Source organism: Stenella coeruleoalba (genome assembly GCF_951394435.1).
Source record: "Stenella coeruleoalba genome assembly, chromosome: 3".
Lineage (NCBI taxonomy): Eukaryota > Metazoa > Chordata > Mammalia > Artiodactyla > Delphinidae > Stenella > Stenella coeruleoalba.
In genome coordinates, this window is record NC_137148.1 from 42,541,904 (window position 1) to 42,562,409 (window position 20,506).

Genomic DNA, 20,506 nt, shown 5'->3' on the forward strand with positions numbered 1-20,506 from the left:
GAAATTTCTTGGTCTATGACAAACCTATTTGAGCTTTTTCTTTTGCATTATACCTTTACATCTAAATAGCTGATACTGACCCAACCACCGAACTATAGAGTTGAGGTAATCTGCCCTCTGCTTACAGCCCTAATTTGCCTCCTCGTTTGCTCCTGGGTGTCCACAGAGTGGGCTGGCCATCGAGGCCCTCTATAATTTCACCCTCTATACGTTAATTTCATATTTCACAGAAGAGCTCAGTAAAAGTTTCTATTTGAGTGAATATACAGATATTTTAAGAAGGGTCAAAGGAGAAAAGAAGAAGAGCAAAAATAAATATAAGGCATGGAGTATGATACAGCTGAGAATATTCTTTGAAATTAAAAACAGTGGGTGGAGGGCTTCCCTGGTGGCACAGTGGTTAAGAATCTGCTTGCCAATGCAGGGGACACCGGTTCGATCCCTGGTCCAGGAAGACCCCACATACCGCGGAGCAACTAAGCCCATGCACCACAACTACTGAGCCTGCGCTCTAGAGCCTGCGAGCCACAACTACTGAGCCCGCGTGCCACAACTACTGAGCCTGCATGCCGCAACTACTGAGCCTGCATGCCGCAACTACTGAAGCCCGTGTGCCTAGAGCCCATGCTCCACAACGAGAAGCCACCACAATGAGAAGCCCGCACACCACAACGAAGAGTAGCCCCTGCTCGCTGCAAACAGAGAAAAGCCCATGCGCAGCAACAAAGACCCAAATCAGCCCCAAAAATAATAATAAAATAAATTTATAATAAAATAAATAAATTTATAAAAACAAAAGAGTGGAAGTTATATGTCACCATTTTATTTTCAGAGATCTGCATCACCTGACCTCCTTCGAAATAACTGGACTAGGGTCCAGCTCAAGTAGTCAACAAAGCAAGGGAGCCTGATTAACAAGAGATTCCCAGAGAGCTTGTAGACCTTAGCGGCCTCCTTCCAAGGCCCCTATTTCCCCATCTGTGACGTTGAAAGGGTGGCAATCATCCCTCCTCTCCTACTTCATGGGAGCTTTCAGAAGGAGTCAAAACTTAAGAGTAGTGTAAATGCACATCATCATCAATATCAACCAAACCTCAGATTCTTAGTTCTCTCTCATAAAGAGGGACTTAAAGATACTGACACACAGGTGAGGGAATAACAAACCACAAAAGTAGCCCTGGTGATGTCTGGCTCTGGGGCCTACAAACATTCAAAAGCTGTTCTGTATAGACACAAACTTTGCTTTGGGACAAGTTCTCAGGATATATTAATAGCTCTAGCCATTGCCAGCCTTCCCCTTCTCCCCCACTCCCCATGTCCTGTTTAAAGAGAAAAAAATATGGTGGCTCCCTTTAGAAAACTTGTTAATTTTTCCTAAAAAGATAAATGAACAGAGATTGCTAGAACAGTATTTGCTGTTACTACCGTCAAATAAGTCACATTTCCCATGGCACATTTTCAGAAACATTTGGGTGAATATTTTAAAAAGGAAACTCTAAATTCTGCTGAATCGGTACCCTGTTGCTTCCTCACAAAATTAACATAAGATGAAAGCCTTGCAATTTGCAGAAATGTTGAAGAAGCCAAAAATTAGCTCTATTGAAAAGGTTTTGAAGTTTGGGTTTGAATTTTATATAACACATCTGCAATTTTTACGTTTTATAAATTTTACATTCTTTCATTTTTTGGAATTTTTTTTTCAAATAAAAGGAAGATTTGGTAAAACTGATGTTAAATTCTCTAAATGAAACCAAATAACTCCCAGCAGGCTACTCTTAACAATACACATCGTGAATCTTTAATCCATGTCGTGAATTTAATATCATATAGCACTTAATGTGATCAGAGGGGGAAGGGGAATGGGAAAGAGCAAATTTACACAGCACAACTATATAAAAAATCCACTTACAAAGAAAATCAAGACAAAAATTAAAGCTGATCTGTTAAGATAGAGATCTTCTCCTCTCCCTTCTTTTCCCACCAAATTTTGATAATCTTATACATACAGAGAGACACACAGACACTGAAGACATTATAAAAAATAAAAGTCAATTAAATTGACGTTTAAAGACCCCTTGTGTGTGCCCTAAAGCCTGGTCTTCCACTAATTACTCTCACTACACATTCATCTCTAGTTTGATATGCAAAATATGGGTGCCAGTCTTCTCTAACTCTTCACTGTTGACTTTGTATAATGCAAGTGCAATTAGAATCGCCATCGGGAGACTGTACAGATGACAAGCTCCTGAAGCAGCAACTGGCTCTCCCTGAAGTTAGAACCTTTCTAGTCTCATGGAAAGCAGTCTGGGAAATGTTTCACAAAGTGGAAGGAAAATAAAACCTGCTCAAATAGGAGCAACAACAGCTGCCTTCAAGTGCAATAAACCAAACTCCTCACCCCAGCAGCCCTCAGGGAAGGCCAGGCTGCTCAGCACCATGCCGTGCAGACGACACCAGGGCTCTCGTCAGGGTGAGGTCGTGAGGGGCAGCAGTCACCTTGGCCTGTATTTCAGAGCAGTGACCTGCTGGGATTACACAGAAGCTGTTTGTATGTTCCAGAAAACCTCTTCAGAAAATATGTCCCAAAGTAAGGGGACACGTCACCTAATTCTTAGCACCAGGCTTGCAGACTTAATGGTTATGTTTAGGCCTCTACCATTGTCAGAAAAGTGACAAGTGTTCTCCACCACTTGTCTGCTTCAGGAGTAAAGACTCCCTATTATCCTGAAGGTTCCCAATATGCAGCTTGCTATACAACGCGCCTGTCTGCTTCCTCTAAATGAAGGACAAAAGCTGTTTCAAACAATTGTAACTGGCTTTGGCAGGAGCACAGGCATCCATTTCTCCTCTGAACTTAGTGCAGCCAGCAATGGCTTACAGCTGACTGAGAAGTGAAGCCGATGAGAATGTCAGAGGGGTCTCACAGGAGAGGACACCAAAGCTGAACACATAAAGTGCAGGCAGCACGTATGCCACCATCAACAGACACAAAGTACTTACTGCCACGAACATCATGCAGTACATGGAGAACGAAGAGTGGCCCGAGTAAAAGGACAATCTAGAAGAGAAGGAAAAGAAACATTAATTTTCTCTCCTAGAAACCAAGAATTTTTTTTTTTTTTTTTGGCGGTACGCGAGCCTCTCACTGTTGTGGCCTCTCCCGTTGCAGAGCACAGCCTCCGGACACACAGGCCCAGCGGCCATGGCTCACGGGCCCAGCCGCTCCGCAGCATGTGGGATCTTCCCGGACTGGGGCACGAACCTGTGTCCCCTGCATCGGCAGGCAGACTCTCAACCACTGCGCCACCAGGGAAGCCCAAAGAATATTTTTTATTTCATAAATCTCCTTACCTCCCCAGTGTACACAGCTCCCTCCCCTTACCTTCAGAAATCAGAAGGGTGGGGCAGGCGGCAGTTAAAGAGTCCTAGGAGGGTCTGAGGTCCAATTTCTACTCAGCATCATTTTATTGATACTTTTAGGATGGGTAATGAGTCACTGAGAACAAACTTGCCAAGCATTTCTGAAGTAACACATGACAAGCCATAACTGGCATAAATGGCCTGACTTTATTACATAAAAACTTCTGTAACCATGATTTAAGTTTTATTTTCCACTTGAAGGGTTTGTCCCTGAACAGCAGTAATGAATACCTCCTTTGGAACACTCACAAGTTGACTACTTTTTAAGAAATAAATTCAAAAATTTTAAAGTGTTATTTTAGCATCTTGCCTTAGATTTCCCACCAGATTAAGTGCTTTTGTTTGACATTTATTTTCACACTGTGCACGGATAGTCCTGTACCTGATGAGCCAGCTCTTTCAATATTATAGTCTATAAACATCTAGGTATCATCTTTCTACCTAAAAATGACAGCATGCTTACGAAACCTAATTCTATTGCACTTAAGAACAAAACCAAGAGGAACCAGGTTCTTAGTATCTTACTTATCACACCCTACTTCGTTCAAAAGGAATTTGGTTCCCCTGATTCAGAGAGGAGAAAAGACTCCTAAAACACGTATCAGAAAGTCATGTGTGTACGTTTGGCAACTGAGAGTTAAGTAGGAGAGTGGAGACTTCCTACACAGATACTGATGCTGACTCCACCAAGAATTATGATAGTCTTTTTTATAATCAGATACATTCCTAAGAAAGAGAATACTCCAACTTCCTGTGCCAAACAGGATTTACGTAATGAAACTTGATAATTATCCTGGGTTTAATCTATGTAAAACAAGAAAAATAAATCACTTTTAGCCTTCCCAACTACTTGGCTATTGAAAGGTCAATACAAATCTTTGTTTTAAATCAGATAATTTGAGCAGAGTTCTGTACATTTTATGACTAGCTTCAATAAGTTATATCGAAGAGCCTAAAGTTAATAAAAGCCAATTTCAAAGATTGTCAAGTCCCATCAAGCCAACATGACCATGATCACAGAAATGTTCTCAAAGCCAAGCAAGTTAAAAGTTTCACTGAAACTCCATGTTCAGAGTATTCACTGTAGATTGTGCCACAAAAATCATAAAAACCAGACTCATGTAATGGCTTCGAACACCTCTGATTCATTCACAAGGTGATTTCATTAGTTGAAAACAAAATGGTTTTAGTTGTTTATTCTGAATATGTAAACAGATATTTTATCCAGTTTAAGATAAGCCAAAGAAGTCTGGCTCTGACTTCGAAAGACAGAGATTAAAGACATAAAGGGAGAGCTTAGAGACTCAGTCTCTAAGTCTTCACCCACAATAAGTTATCAAACACATCATGGTAACATTGGCTTTTATTTCCATTCAAAAGAAAACAAGAAAACACCGAAAACATGAATTCAAATTATTTTCATATTCCATACAAATCTCTATTGAAGTCTCTAGGAGATACAGCTTTTATGGGCATTTTATTATGTCCATAATTCACAAATGAACAAACAATTGTATGGATACTTTAATAACATCCAAGGAGTAGTCAAAATGCAGATTGTTTTCATCACAGTGACCTCAACTGAAAAGTTTAAGATTTTGGCTCTGGTCTAAGAACCCTGCTCTGTTCTTAAGATTTTAACCAATCCTAGACTACCATCTCACTTCACTATAGCCACTCTGATGAAAGTAGATACATACAGTAACAATTTAAGCTAGCTTTCCATCAAAGCTTATGAAAGACTATTCAAAAAGAAAATTTACACAGATAAAAATATATTCAGAAATGCAGCTGTTTGCACTAACTCTGGGGCATAGTCTAGTAAACAATGAGCAAGTAGACTGATCTTGACTATGTAACTTGCTGTGAATGGGATTCTATTCCAAATAGCAAACTTAAGATGACTTTTTTCCTTAACATTTGTCAGCCAGGGCATCCCTTTCTCCTGGGAGAACTCATTAAACCTGGTCTGAACCCCAAAATCATAGCCTTAAGAGTGTTCACAGCCATCCACCCGCCCCCAGGGTCTGAGTTCCTACTCCTCAATTCACCATAACATCGACATCACCATTCAGCCTTACAAACTGCAAAGACAACCAAATCCAGCTTTCATCAGTCATCAGAAGCAATCAACTCACACAAAGTGTTTCTTAATTTTTTAATGGAATTTACTAAGTATTCTGGGGCTCATGGGGAGGTTAAATCACAAATAACCTCCTAGTCACCTCACTGCTCTTCCCCTACCACCTGACTTTTCTTCCTTTCCTCTTCCCAACTCACAAAACAGTAAAATACACAGAACGGTTACACCTTTAGTTATTCTTTTAGTTGAAAATGTCTTTATTTTGCATTAATTCTTGAATGATGATACCTTGAATTCTAGGTTGATGATTTTTTTCTCATCACTTTGAGCATATCATCATACTATCTTCTGTTAAAATGTGAGCCATATGTCTGCCATGCCTTTCTGAGTTATATGTCTTTTCTCAATTACTTCCTCTACCCCCAAAGTCTTCAATATTCTGCAGTTTTGTTATCATGTCTCTAAGTATGAATTTCCTTTTATTTATCTGATTTAGTATTCATTGGCTTCCTATGTCTGAGGATTTGGATACTTCACCAGTTTTGGATAGATAGGACTCGTAATTTTATCTTTGAATTATGTATCCTCCATCCTATTATCATTTTTCTGAGATTCTGATTCAACATGTTAGACATTTCATTCTATCCCTCCACATCTCTTAACCTTTATTTTCTATTTTTAATCTTGGTCTCCTCAGGTCTATCTTCCCTCCCTTTCACTGTGTCTAATCTGTTTAATCAATCTGTTTTTTTAATTTAAATTACTATGTGTGTATCATTTATAGAAGATATCTTTGGATCTTTTGCAAATCTGTCTAGTGAATTTTGATTCTCTTGATCCTACATCATATTCTCAGTCTCTTCTTAATTTACTTCTATACAGCAAACATGTTGATTTTATATTCTATAGGGTAATTCTAATATCTGCAATCTTTGAGAGTTTATGTAGTTTATCTGACTCTCACTTAGAATAGATTATATGTTCATTTATATTAGAGTATGAGCTCATATTCTTGGGACTCTGCCTGCAGGGAAGCTTAAGAGTCCTTGCTTTAAAGAGAATTCTTCCAGAAATATGTGTTCTCTTCTGCTGGATTCACTATCAATCCACTTCAAACTTCTCCTTTTTTTTTTCTTTAAGCCACACAAATAGTATGAATTCTGGCCTCAGAAGAGTACAAGTATGATATTATGATTAAGAATTCTTTCTGATGGTTCCTCCTGGGAGGATGTTGCCCTTTGAGAGTCCTTATATTATCCACAGGCCTTCCATTTGTCTTTTTACACTGCTCTGGCCTCAGCCTTTATCTCCTGTGCCCCACGTTCAGAGACTATCAAAACTCAGGCTCTAGGCTACCAGGAATTGGCAGGTACTTTCAGGGCACACATCAAATCTACAGCATTAACTGACCCCAGCCTCATAAAAATTCCTTTACTCTCCCACCAGCTCAGCTACTTATTTAAAAGATTTATATGTATTTTAAGATTTACGTATATTTTAATATATAATACAAAACATGTGCATATGTATATGTGTGCTATATCATCTAGCATGTTTAGTTGAACTGTATCAGTAAGCATTTCTAATCCCCCATATTGCCAGAAATAGAAGCAATCTTTTTTTTTTTTAACATCTTATTTGGAGTATAACTGCTTTACAATGGTGTGTTAGTTTCTGCTGTATAACAAAGTGAATCAGCTGTACATATACATAGATCCCCATATCCCCTCCCTCTTGCGTCTCCCTCCCACCCTCCCTATCCCACCCCTCTAGGTGGTCACAAAGCACCGAGCTGATCTCCCTGTGCTATGCGGCTGCTTCCCACTAGCTATCTATTTTACATTTGGTAGTGTATATACCTCAATGCCACTCTCTCACTTGGTCCCAGCTTACCCTTCCCCCTCCCCGTGTCCTCAAGTCCATTCTCTACGTCTGCATCTTTAGAAGCAATCTTTTTTTAAACAAGACTTAGAACTAATAAAATGTTATCTAAAATAAACTGCTCTACTAGGAGACACAATAGTTTGGCAAAAACAGTTTGTTTTTAATTATAAAGTGGCCAGCACTCACAAATGTTTCCAATTATTACTATTCCACCATTCACTGGGTATGCCAAAGTTACAAATTAGGAGAACTTCCTTTTTCTCCTAAAATTCATCCTAAAATTGCTTCCTAAAGCATTCTAAAGCAGAAAGGTTGTCAAAAGACTGTTAATGGTTACAAGCTATTGAGTACCTTCTATGTTCAGGTACTTAATACACAGAATTTCCACTCTTTACAAAAACCCCCATAACAGGAACTGTCAATCCTATTTTACACATAGAGAAAACGGAACCTCCCAGAGGTTCAGCAACTAGCTCAAAAAAGTCACATCACTTTGAGGTTTAAATCTGAATCTTCCCAACTCTTTCCCACCATACCATGATTCCATCCCTGTGAATGGCAGGCAAGCCCAGCATCAACATTAATCCTGCCATCTCCAGGAAGGAAGCACCCATCAGAAAGAACAGGAGGAGTCACTGCTTATACATGGCAACATGTGTGAAGTAAATATATGAAAAAGAACTTAGATGATCTGTGACAAAATAAATGTCATCTATGTGCAAATAATCATCTTAAGAGAATACTAACTTGTTCTATGTATGCTATAAAGACCAAATAAAAGGAAGTCACATTGCAAAATGAGGCATTTTCTCCAAATGTTATTTCCTGATTATAAAGTTTACATAACAGCAAATTAACTTGAAGGACATGTTAAATTTCCCTTCTGTGATAACCTTTAAACATGGACTGATCCTGTAAAAAAGTTAAAATATGTCCCACACAACTGTACATAGAAGGAAAGACCCTTAATGAACAATGTCCCCATATTCATCCTACTTTATTTCAAAAGGATTTGTAAAACCATAACTGTTACTAAATGCTTAAGCAATGAGATATCAAGTTATTATCTTAAAAAAACTCACATCTAACACTTGGGGACTCAAGTAGGCTATAAAATGGGACAAATTCGTACTTTCATACTCACTTGATACAAGCACACACTTCTAAGAGGGTGGTCTGGCAACATCTATCTAAATGTATCTATCTATATGTAATTCCACTTTAAGGCATCAAGGCATCCTAGAGAAACACAGCACCAGCACAAAGATGTCTGCTGCAACACTGATGGCAACTCAAGGACCCAAGAGATGATTCTATCACTGTTTTTCTGAATACTACAAATCAGCTAAAAGGAATTAGTAACTCTATATGAATTGACAAAAAATTATCTCCAGGATATATTTTAAAATGCCATTTATGTAAACCACATAAAACTATATTTCACATTTAATGTAAAAATACATAGAAAACAACAGAAAGGATACACAAACTGTTAACAGTGGCTCTGGGGGAAACTATCAAATGGGGATTAAAAAAAAAAAACTTTCACATTTTACAGTAATGATATTAGAAACACAACCTGTTATTATAGGGATAATATATATATAGGAAAATATTTTAAATGGTAATCAAAGTGTCTTCAATATGCTTGCTATAAATTTCCTACAAACTTCTTCCCCACTACACACACACACACACACATAAACACACACACACACACACACACACACACACACACACACACCCCACCCTAAACTCCTCTTCCTGAGCAATAGTTTCCCTGACAGCTTCTCTGGCAAGCGTGCTACTACTTGGAGTACAAAAGCAGCTCCCCGGGACTTCCCTGGTGGCGCAGTGGTTAAGAATCCACCTGCCAATGCAGGGGACATGGGTTCGAGCCCTGGCCCGGGAAGATCCCACATGCCTCGGAGCAACTAAGCCCGTGCACCACAACTACTGAGCCTGTGCTCTAGAGCCTGCGAGCCACAACTACTGAGCCCACATGCTGCAACTACTGAAGCCCGCGTGCCGAGAGCCCATGCTCCGCAACAAGAGAAGCCACAACAATGAGAAGTCCGCACACCGCAACGAGGAATAGCCCCCGCTCACCGCAACTAGGGAAAGCCCATGCAAAGCAATGAAGACCCAACGCAGCCAAAAATCAATAAATAAAATTAAAAAAAAAAATAAACTTTGTCCTTATTTAAAAAACAAAAGCAGCTCCCTACCTATAAGTTCATGCCCAGAACCCAGCAGTGACTCAGGCCCTAGAAGCCTGTTTTCACATCTTTCAATGAAATGTTTGGACATTTATGGGTACTTTTAAATATCACAAGTTGTGTTTCCAATTTAAAAAAATATGCACATAATTTAAAACCACTGAAATTCAGTATATTAACTCTGGTTATTACAAGTAACAGAGCCAATACACATGTTAGTTTAATACTGAGTGTTTGAAGAAGGAAGATTTTTTAAAGAGATCAGACTGTCTAGAAATACAAGAACTGCAGAGTATCTCTGCTCTAAAGGATACAGAGACAAAGGTAATAAATGGTGGAGGAACATAAGGTGATCCCAACCAATTTAATTTAAATAAAATACAACAAAAAATAATGTAAATTCATCTTATATCCCTGAACCACCCAGAGACTGAAAACTTATTTCATCAGCAGCAAAAACCCCGTCATACATTCCTTGAGTTTTTTTTTAACCATGATTTTATTATATTTCTATATAAAGCTATGCCACATTATATGGGGTCAATTTTAACCAAGCCACTTGATACATAAAATATGCCTATCTGAAATAAGTCACAAGTTACTACTCAATTTTACTCATTAATATTAAAGCATCAAACACCACTGCATAGCCACTAACATCAGTTAATCATATACCAAACAATCAAATATCCGCAGATATTAGATCATGAACCCTAAAGGAGAGAAGCCAGCAGGACCACGGAAAATGAAAAAAAGGAGAAAAAAAGTAGGAGACAATTGGTACATGCATAGGGTACTTTTAACTCTTGATTTAATGAACCATTTGATGACTAAAAACAAATGATCATGTGTCTTGTGTCTAGGGAAGAATCTTGCAAAAAGCAGGAATCTGGAAAGTAGGAAGTTGCTGAGAACCTTCAGATAAAGGAAAGCAGAACTGTGTGTGTCTTGAAAATCAGGTGACGGGAAGAAATGGTCCCAAATCCTCATCAGGGAAACTGTGTGACCCTAACAACAGATGAGGAGAGAGTAGGTATGACAAAGGGTAAAACATGAATAGGTGCACTAACTAGGGGAAGAGAGGTCACAAGTTTTCTTTGGCATGGGGGAAAATTCATGACCTGGTGCAAAAAGGCTCCAAATCACCTAAGCCACCTTATCTAAGCCAGTTTTAAAAAGGAAACAAGATTAAACAAAGGACACAGTGTAAAGTATTCCAATGCGGCAACTAATAATACCTTGCCTACCAACCTTTTGAAAACACGTTGAACAAGGAGACTACGTGCTAAAAGGGAAAAGATTTCAGAGTAAGACAGAAGGAAGAGACAGTTCTAAATCACTTTCAAAGTTGTTTATCTTTTTTAAGAGGCAGGATTGCTAGCTAGAGGCAAGATAGAGAGATTTTTAGTTTAAGCCCTCCCGCAAAAAGACAACACCAAGGCCAAGAAAGCCTATTAGCACCCAGCTAGTACGCTCCACTTCCAACACTAACACAGAACATGAAATCACCACCAACCCTTGGGCACCACGGTCAAGAAGGACGAGGCTCAAGACATCAATAAAACTGTCTTTAGAACTGCACCAATGCAGAACTTTAGATCTGAGCTGAAGCAGACACTGCCAGTGGCAAGAGAAGAGACGAAGGCCCACATAGATGTAAAATTATTAGAGCCCAACAGGAAGCTGGCCAGACAGGTCACTCTTGGTTCCTTTCAGATTAGACCAGATTATATCAGTAGAGTTCATGCTACAGGACTAGCAGAGTGCCACTTAGAGAAACCTTTCTACATGATGGAGAAAAGTCACATTTCCTTTAGTATCTCAACTCCTGCTGTTAAAAGAAAATTATATCGATTCCTACTAAAATTACCCATTTTAGTATATATTTAGATTAGAATTAAGTGGAGGAAAGCTAAATATTTTTTACAAGTATAAAAACAGAGTTACTCTCCTGTTTCAAACCCTTCATGAGCACAAACTGCTGAATAACAGACCCTTCATAAGCCCCACCAACCAATCTCTCATCTGCTACCAAACTACTTAAATTTCCCAACACACACCATGTTTCACACTCTCTGCGCTTATCCGTCCCTCTGCCTGGCCTGGGCTTCCCACTTTTCTTTAATAATTATTATATAAGAGCCACTGTTTTCTCCAAGAAACCTTTCTTGAACAGCTAGGTTGAAGTTACTGCCCTTTCTTTCTCCACAAAGGAGAGATCATCAGCACTCAATGAACACATCTGTCTTAGCATCAACCTTCTTACAGTAAAATCATCTATAACTGCACTCTCTTCCTCCAAGATATCAGATGGGTAAGGGTGGAACAAGGCTTTTTAAATAGGAACTTCTGTATTTTTTTTATTACATAAGATATGCTCATTATAAACATTCAGAAGGTACAGCTAAACAAAAGAAAAATTGCTGGTAAACTCCCATCCTCCCTGACTGAGATCACATCTTAATTCATCTTGTATCCCTAACACCCAACACCATTATCACGCACAGGGTAGGTGCTCAATTTATTTTTTTAAGCTAAAGTAGAACCTAATCTCTTGAATAATCATTTTTATTTAATTATGCCAGAAAATATCAAAATCTTACACTTCTCATATTTTAAACATTATATACAAATCTACCTTTTCTGCCCATCCCCCCACCATCCACAAGAAGTACACCTCAGCAATCTTGTGTTTTGTTAGTTGTACTGAACAAAATGCATAAAATAAAACTGAGGAAAATATGTTATCTTTGCATGATAATTTCATCATGTAATTAAATGCTATGCTTAGCTTAGTCTATGCCAATAAATTGTAGCAAGCCACATACAATAAATTATCTGATTTTAACAGCATTGCCCTCTGCTGTGTTTCCCCTTACAGTGGTTAGGAATTCTGACTTTATCATCAAAGTTCAGGGGAATAGGAGTTTCAATGTCAAAATGTTACAAGCTTAAACATACAGTACTTAATGCATGTTTCCCAACACATCTGGCAAACATTTTAATAATGTGTGTAAAATGTCCAGAAACCTTTTTTACTTTACAATCAAAAGCAATCAGATTAGTGGAGCAGATGATATCCACAACGATGAAGTGACAGATATATTCTGTTGTAAATAAAAAACAATTTAAGTTTTTTAGAAGCATTCTCAAAGCAAATGTAAGTGGCCAAAACCCAAAGCAAAACAACAAGGGTTGACAAATAAGGAAAAAGGTTTTACGTATTGTCTGAATGCTACTTTCCATTGCCTATATGAAGAATTTTCTCAATTTTTAAGATTCATTTCTATCCTTCAATAAAACAAAATCTTGAAAACTGCCCAACTTCTTCATAAATTTCCAAACATTACCTGAGAAGCAAAACATTGCAGCTGCAATAGATTACATAAGAAAAAATAAAAGAAAAAGTTAGCCAAGTACATACATGTTAAGCTCATTTATTACATAAATGAATAGTAATGTTATTGGATAATGTTATCTAGTGTCTTCCCAAACTTCACTCTCCCAAAAGAGTAGCATTAAAAATCCCATAGCAACACAAGCTTTTTGTTTGCTTACTCAATAGAGAACAGCATCAAAAAGACAGTCAAGATCCAGGCACCTAGAAGTCATTATGTTACTGACCAGTAACCTGTTAGGAAATCAGCTGGTCCAGGTGAGGCTAGTGACATTTTGGTACAGCAAAGTCACAAGACAGAGCAGGGCTTGCTCCTCAAACTAATGTACGGAGATCTTGTTCAAAATGGAGAGTTTATGCGTAGGGCCAATGCTGGGATGCAAGACTCTGCATGTCTAACAAGCTCCCAGGTGATACCCAGCCTGCTGATCAGAGCAGAGAACCACACTTTCAATGGCAAAGGGAGAGAAATGAGAAGAAAAGTAAATTTGACCTCAAGTAGGAATACACTCAGGATTAAGTCAACAGTTTGGGTACTTTTTGAAGATAGTCACATCCAAGGGAATGATGATGCTTTTCCTGTTTTCCATCTTCTCTTTTTATCACAAAACCTACTTAAAACAGAAAAATACTGTGTTTTATTTAAAAATCATTCTAATGCAGATTTCAATTCTTTGAATATGTAGCTAATAAAACCCATACGTTAGGCTTGTTTTGCTGTTCACAAATTCAACATACTTCATACCTCTCAATAAAAATATTTATTTGCTATTAGACGAAAATAGCTAAGGGTATCGTTCACATTTATTTTGAATGAAAACCTACACTTTACCACTTGATCCATGGGGTTTACTATTATATTTTAATCTGGAAAAAGTACCCACTAATATATCTATGAAACTTTTCCTTTCATATTCCAAAGGTGGCAATGTGAAATTCAAGAGTTCTAAGGAGAAGGTACAAAGCATCAATATGAAATAATCAGCTGATGACATGTTAATATGATTTAGTAGCCTTTTAACATTTAATATAAAGCACTGGTTGATTTATTAAAACCCAAGGATATGTGTCATCTTAATATATCCACTGCAAGACCTACATTCTAATTCAAAAACTGAGAAGAAAATCCAAGGGGTAATTCAAAAAGCTGATGGATTTGTTCATAATTAATTCTCTAAACAAGCATTTAAAAGGGGAGGAGGGGAACAGAATGAAATGTCAAACATCTAAAACTTAAGAGTATTGCTAGTCTGGTGTGTGCTGGGGAAAGGATGTTTGATTGTTTTTAAAATAAATTATGGTATACAAATATTTACCAATAAATAGTGGCAGGGAGTCACAGAAAGTGAAGAAAGCTCTTTCATATCTTTGCAAACTTGCACCTCAGCCAAAACAGAGTCACACGTAGACTCAATTCATTCCGCCTCTCAGGAAAAAGAATGAGGCACCAAGTTAAATCTAAGGGGGGAAAAATCCTTTGCTTTCATTTCCACATTAAAACAGATAAAATTATATGGAATGCATGAATGCAACACAGGCTAAATCAGAAGTCTGCATAAAAATTAGGTATCATGTTGTACAACTACATTTTCATTTTCTAATCAAAGAGGAAACGTTTCCTTAGCTTTAAATGCCCCAGACTGCCTTTATAATTTAACAAACAAAACCCCAAAAATCAAACAGGTTATACTGAAACTAAGTCTAATAAAACACTTCTTGTATACTCTTAAGTCTCCAGCCTTTAATCATGTTGCCCCCTGGACCTGAGATATATTCCATCCCAATTCTACACATTCAAACCTTACTCATCCTCCAAAATGCTTCCTCTACTAGAAGTAGTATTACCACCCTCTGATTTCATGTAGCATTTTATCTTCATTCCTTTAAGGCATGTATCACTTTCTATCACCACACAATCTCCAAACATGTCTTAGCTCCTACGTAGTGGGCACCACAAGAGCAACAGGCACACCTTGGTAGCTCTTACACTAACTAGGACTTACGAGTAATAGGTATTAGTTGAATTCCAGTAACTTCCTGGAATACACTGAAGCAGTGGTTCTCAGATCAGCAGCCAAAGCACCATCTGGGAACACTTTTTTAGAAATGCAAAGTCTTGAGCCCCACCCCAGACCCACTGAATCAGAAACTCTGAGGGTGAGGCCCACCAATCTGTTATTTTAACAAACTGTCCACATGATTCCAATGCGGCTAAATGCGAGAAACACAGGGGCAAAAAGAGTCAGGGTGGTATGGGGGTGAAGAAGCAGTCACAGCTACAACCTCAACTGTCAGGTACTGCTTGCTATTCAGAACAGAGGAGGTGGAAACAGGGGCTGGCCTTGAAGTCACCTCCTATTAAATACACTAATACTAATGCTCTTAGAGTGAAGGATCTTTTAAAATCATACTCTCTTTCCTTCTATACATTGATATTTCCATACAGATATGACTAAAAAGAAGGTTGTTTAGTTTACTGATACATACATGCCTGAGAAATACAGATCAACCTGAATAAATGAATCTTTTTGAAGGCATAAAGGCTTATCCTGTGATGTTTAACAATTAGGCTACACAGAAGAAGCCATTCTCTCAAAGTATAAAGCAGGTTTTACCAGGTACTGAGTACCACAGCCAGTCAGTCTAGTTACAATGGTTTTTCACTATTACAGAAGGCACACCCTCAAACTTCAGCTTTATTTACCTGCATGTGGGCTGCATTACAAAAAGAAAAGGAGGGACTTCCCTGGGGGCACAGTGGTTAAGAATCAGCCTGCCACTGCAGGCGACATGGGTTCGAGCCCTGGTCCAGGAAGATCCCACATGCCTCGGAGCAACTAAGCCCGTGTGCCACAACTACTGAGCCTGCACTCTAGAGCCAGTGAGCCACAACTACTGAGCCCGTGCGTCTAGAGCCCGAGCTCCACAACAAGAGAAGACACTGCAGTGAGAAGCCCGCATAGCACAAAGAAGAGTAGCCCCTGCTCACTGCAACTAGAGAAAGCCCGCATGCAGCAACAAAGACCCAACGCAGCCATAAATAAATAAATAAATATAGAGAGAAAAGGAAAATTATTTCTCCCACTCGACCAAACATATTGCAATTAAACATCTAAGCAATATAAGCTGCCATAATCCAAACAGAAACAACTTTGAATATCTGATTCACAAAGCCAGAGATCAGTCACTAGGAATTGATCAGGAACACTGAGTTTATTCTTAAATAATTTAAATAAAAGCCAGAAAAAAAGTAAATCTCTCGAAGAAGCCAATAGTTTCTATACTGTATTATCATAAACAGACCAGCTCACTGTGCACAATCTTAAATTCACCCTACAGGGTGAATATCAGCTCTCACAGCCTGAAACGTCAGGCAAGGCTGTGTTCCCATATACAGGTGATATAAAGTAGTGGTTCTCAAAGTGTGGTCCCAAGATCAACACAGCAGCAGCATCTGGGAACCTGTTAGAAATACAAATTTTCAGACCCTACCCCAAACCTTCTGAATCAAACACTTGGAGATGAAGCCCCAGAAATCTGTTTTAACAAACCTTCCAGGTTATTCTAATGAACCACTAATGTGTGAGAGCCACTGATTCTCTAAAGAGAATCTCGACCTCCGAAGGGAGCTACAGTTCTGAACTATCTGGGATCGTTAGTAATTTTTTTTCAAAATCTGAGAGCAATGCTATTCTCATTGGCACAAGCAATGGCAGCTGGAAGTCCTACTGTTACAGTTATAAGCCCCTTTTATTTCAAAGTAAATTCAAAGGTATTGATTTTAAACAATGAATATGACTCTCTGGATATTACAATTATTCCATTCTAGTCCATTATGTTCTCACTTCTATGTTAGGACCCAATGGTCACCACAAAAGAAGCCCAGTGAAAGTCCTGCAACATCAGTGATATTAGACAGCACAAAAGTGTACACATGCGCAAGAAGGGAGGAGGGAGAAAGAGAAAAAGAAATAAGAGAACAAATGGGGAAAAAATCAAGACCAAAAACCAAAGTTGCAAGAGGGTACTCTCATCCTAAGATGTAACTCTGACTCATTTATAGTCAACAAAAATGACTCATTTTGGATGCCTATGTTCTCTTCTCTCCATCAAACATTATAATTTTATAATTAAAAACTTACAGGGGGCAGGCTATGGAGATAAATAAAAGAGCAGATTACACCATACTCCTAATAAACTTATAGACAATTCTAGACTGAAATGTTTTTGCATTCTTGGCATCCTGACTGTAAAATTCAAAAGAAAAGGAATAGGAAAGTCTGTATCCAACCAAACTGTGCTCCACAATAGAACAGCAACACAAAGCCACATGTACCGATGTTATACAGCTCTGAAACCAGCAACAACTAATTCATTCTGGAAACGCTGATAGAAATCACATTTTTCTCATAAGATACAGTCTTCTTCAAATTTCATTTCTATGTTTGATTTTCCTTTATCCTTGTTTCAGAACCCCAAAACTTACTAACAGATGTTCTTCATTGGAAACTATAGATAATAATTATTTGCGGGACTTCCCTGGTGGTGCAGTGGTTAAGAATCCGCCTGCCAATGCAGGGGACATGGGTTCGAGCCCTGGTCCAGGAAGATCCCACATGCCGTGGAGCAACTAAGCCCGTGCACCACAACTACTGAGTCTGCGCTCTAGAGCCCGTGGGCCACAACTACTGAGACCACGGGCCACAACTACTGAAGTCCGTGCTCCTAGAGCCCATGCTCCGCAACAAGAGAAGTCACCACAATGAGAAGCCCGCGCACTGCAATGAAGAGTAGCCCCCACTTGCCACAACTAGAGAAAGTCCGCGCACAGCAATGAAGACCCAACACAGCCAACAACAAATAAATAAATAAATAAATAAATAAATAGAAAAAAGAGTGATGGGAAGTCTTTGAAGGGTTTAAAAAAAATAAAATAATTATTTGCAATATACATAGCTTTGCAATTTGAGTTATCCAGATATTCATACTGCTTTGGAAGAGATTGTTTTCCTGACCCTTACATAGGACTTTAAGTGGAAAACTGCTTGTGGGTTGATGTAGAAATGTGAGATGATGATGGGTAAAAAACCCAAGTGTACTTCAGCCAAAAGTACAATGAGAGTCATAGTACACGTTGGACAATTTGGGTACACTAGGAAGAGATAGAGAGGATGACACATATGGACTGAAAAATGTAATTCTTTTAATACCATTTTAACTAAATTATATTACTTCAAATTTTGTCCAAATGGCTTGTATAAGAAAGAAAAATCTCTCAATAAGATAGGTCACAAAAAAAGTTTGAGTTAAGATTTATGTACCTGAACCAGAAAAACAATACATGTGTAAAGAATTTGTGTCCTTTAAGAAGCATTTACAAAAACATTTTCTGGAGTTGAGGTAAACCCTCATCACCATAGTGACTTTCTTAAATTCCCTGGCTGAGAGAAAACATTCGAGTTTTCCTGTCTATTTTCTGTTGGTTAATGTAGGAAACATATTCTTAAAGACACGGGCATAGTGCTTGATGAAAAAGTAATGAACTAAGACTAGAATGGTGAAACCTATAAAGAAGCTCAACAAACTCTGAGTAGTACAAATATAAAGACAGAACCATACCTAGACACATCAGAGTAAAATTAACAAAAGCAGTATAAGAGAAAATAATACATCACATAAAGGGGAACAAGAATACAACTAACAGATTATTTCTCATCAGAAACGATAGAAACCAGAAGACTGTGCAATGACATATTCCAAAATTTGGAAAGGAAAATACCAAAGAATTTTATATCCAGCAAAATTATTCTTGAAAAATTAAAGCAAAGAAAAGGTATTTCCAGACAAAAAAAAAAAAGCTGAGAATTAGTTGCTAGCAAACCTGAGCCACAAAAATACTAAAGAAACTTCTTCAGCCTGAGGGAAATTACACCAGATGGTAACTGGAATTCCAAACCCTCCACTGGGCACTCTGGAAATCCAGTTCTATAAACAAAGAAATCTGTATTTTCCTGTATCTTTAACACTCTTCACTGAAGATTCACTACATCTCCTAATCATTAAAGAGACTTTCAGTTAATTTCTTCTATTAATTTCTTTAAACGTGACTGTTTAAAACAAAAATTACAACACAATTTTGTTGAGTTTATAATGTATACAGATTTAATATATATGACAATAATAAACCAAAGTGTGTGGAGGTTGGGGGCACAGAGCTATACTGTATACAAAGGGCTAATTTTGCCATAAGAAAGTCAGCATTGTTTAGATGAACCAAGATGGCAGAGTAGAAGGACGTGCTCTCACTCCCTCTTGTGACAACAGCAGAATCACAACTAGCTGCTGGACAATCATCGACAGGAAGACACTGGAACTCACCAAAAAAGATACCCTACAACCAAAGACAAAGGAGAAGCCACAATGAGACGGTAGAAGGGGCGCAATCACAGTAAAATCAAATCCCATAACTGCTGGGTGGGTGACTCACAGACTGGAGAACACTTATACCACAGAAGTCCACCCACTGGAGTGAAGGTTCTGAGCCCCACGTCAGGCTTCCCAACCTGCGGGTCCGGCAACAGGAGGAGGAATTCCTAGAGAACCAGACTTTGAAGGCTACTGGGATTTGACTGCAGGACTTTGACAGAACTGGGGGAAACAGAGACTCCACTCTTGGAGGGCACGCACAAAGTGGTATGTGCATCAGGACACAGGGGAAGGAGCAGTGACCCCAAGGGAGATTGAACCAGACCTACCTGCTAGTGTTGGAGGGTCTCCTGCGGATGCGGGGGGCGGGGGTGGCTGTGGCTCACGATGGGGACAAAGACACTGGCAGCAGAAGTTCTCCTTGGTGTGAGCCCTCCCAGGGTCCGCCATTAGCCCCACCACAGACCCAAGGTAGGCTCCAGTGTTGGAAGTCTCAGGCCAAACAACCAACAGGGAGGGAACGCAGCCCCACTCATCAGCAGTCAAGCAGATTAAAGTTTTACTGAGCTCTGCCCACCAGAGCAACAGTCAGATCTACCCAGCACCAGTCCCTCCCATCAGGAAACTTGCACAAGCCTCTTAGATAGCCTCCTCCACCACAGGGCACACAGCAGAAGCAAGAAGAACTACAATCCTGCAGCCTGTGGAACAAAAACCACATTCACAGAAAGACAGACAAGATGAAAAGGCAGAGGGCTATGTACCAGATGAAGGAACAAAATAAAACCCCAGAAAAACAACTAAATGAAGTGGAGGTAAGCAACCTTCCAGAAAAAGAATTCAGAATAATGATAGCAAAGATGATCCGGGACCTCGGAAAAAGAATGGAGGCAAAGATTGAGAAGATGCAAGAAATGTTCAACAAAGACCTAGAAGAATTAAAGAACAAATAAACAGAGATGAACAATACAATAACTGAAATGAAAACTACACTAGAAGGAATCAATAGCAAAATAACTGAGGCAGAAGAACTGATAAGTGACCTGGAAGACAGAATGGTGGAATTCACTGCTGCGG

The 20,506-nt window shown here is 38.8% G+C and overlaps 1 protein-coding gene across 2 annotated transcripts in view; it reads right to left on the bottom strand.

The window, feature by feature from the left end:
• PLPP1 (phospholipid phosphatase 1) overlaps positions 1-20,506 on the bottom strand; it is a 118,873-nt gene that overhangs the window by 9,791 nt on the left and 88,576 nt on the right. For both annotated transcript variants that reach the window (XM_079918330.1, XM_079918329.1), the window contains exon 4: positions 3,001-3,058. In XM_079918330.1, the coding sequence (XP_079774456.1) occupies positions 3,001-3,058 (58 nt within the window). The remainder of the gene's footprint in view (positions 1-3,000; positions 3,059-20,506) is intronic.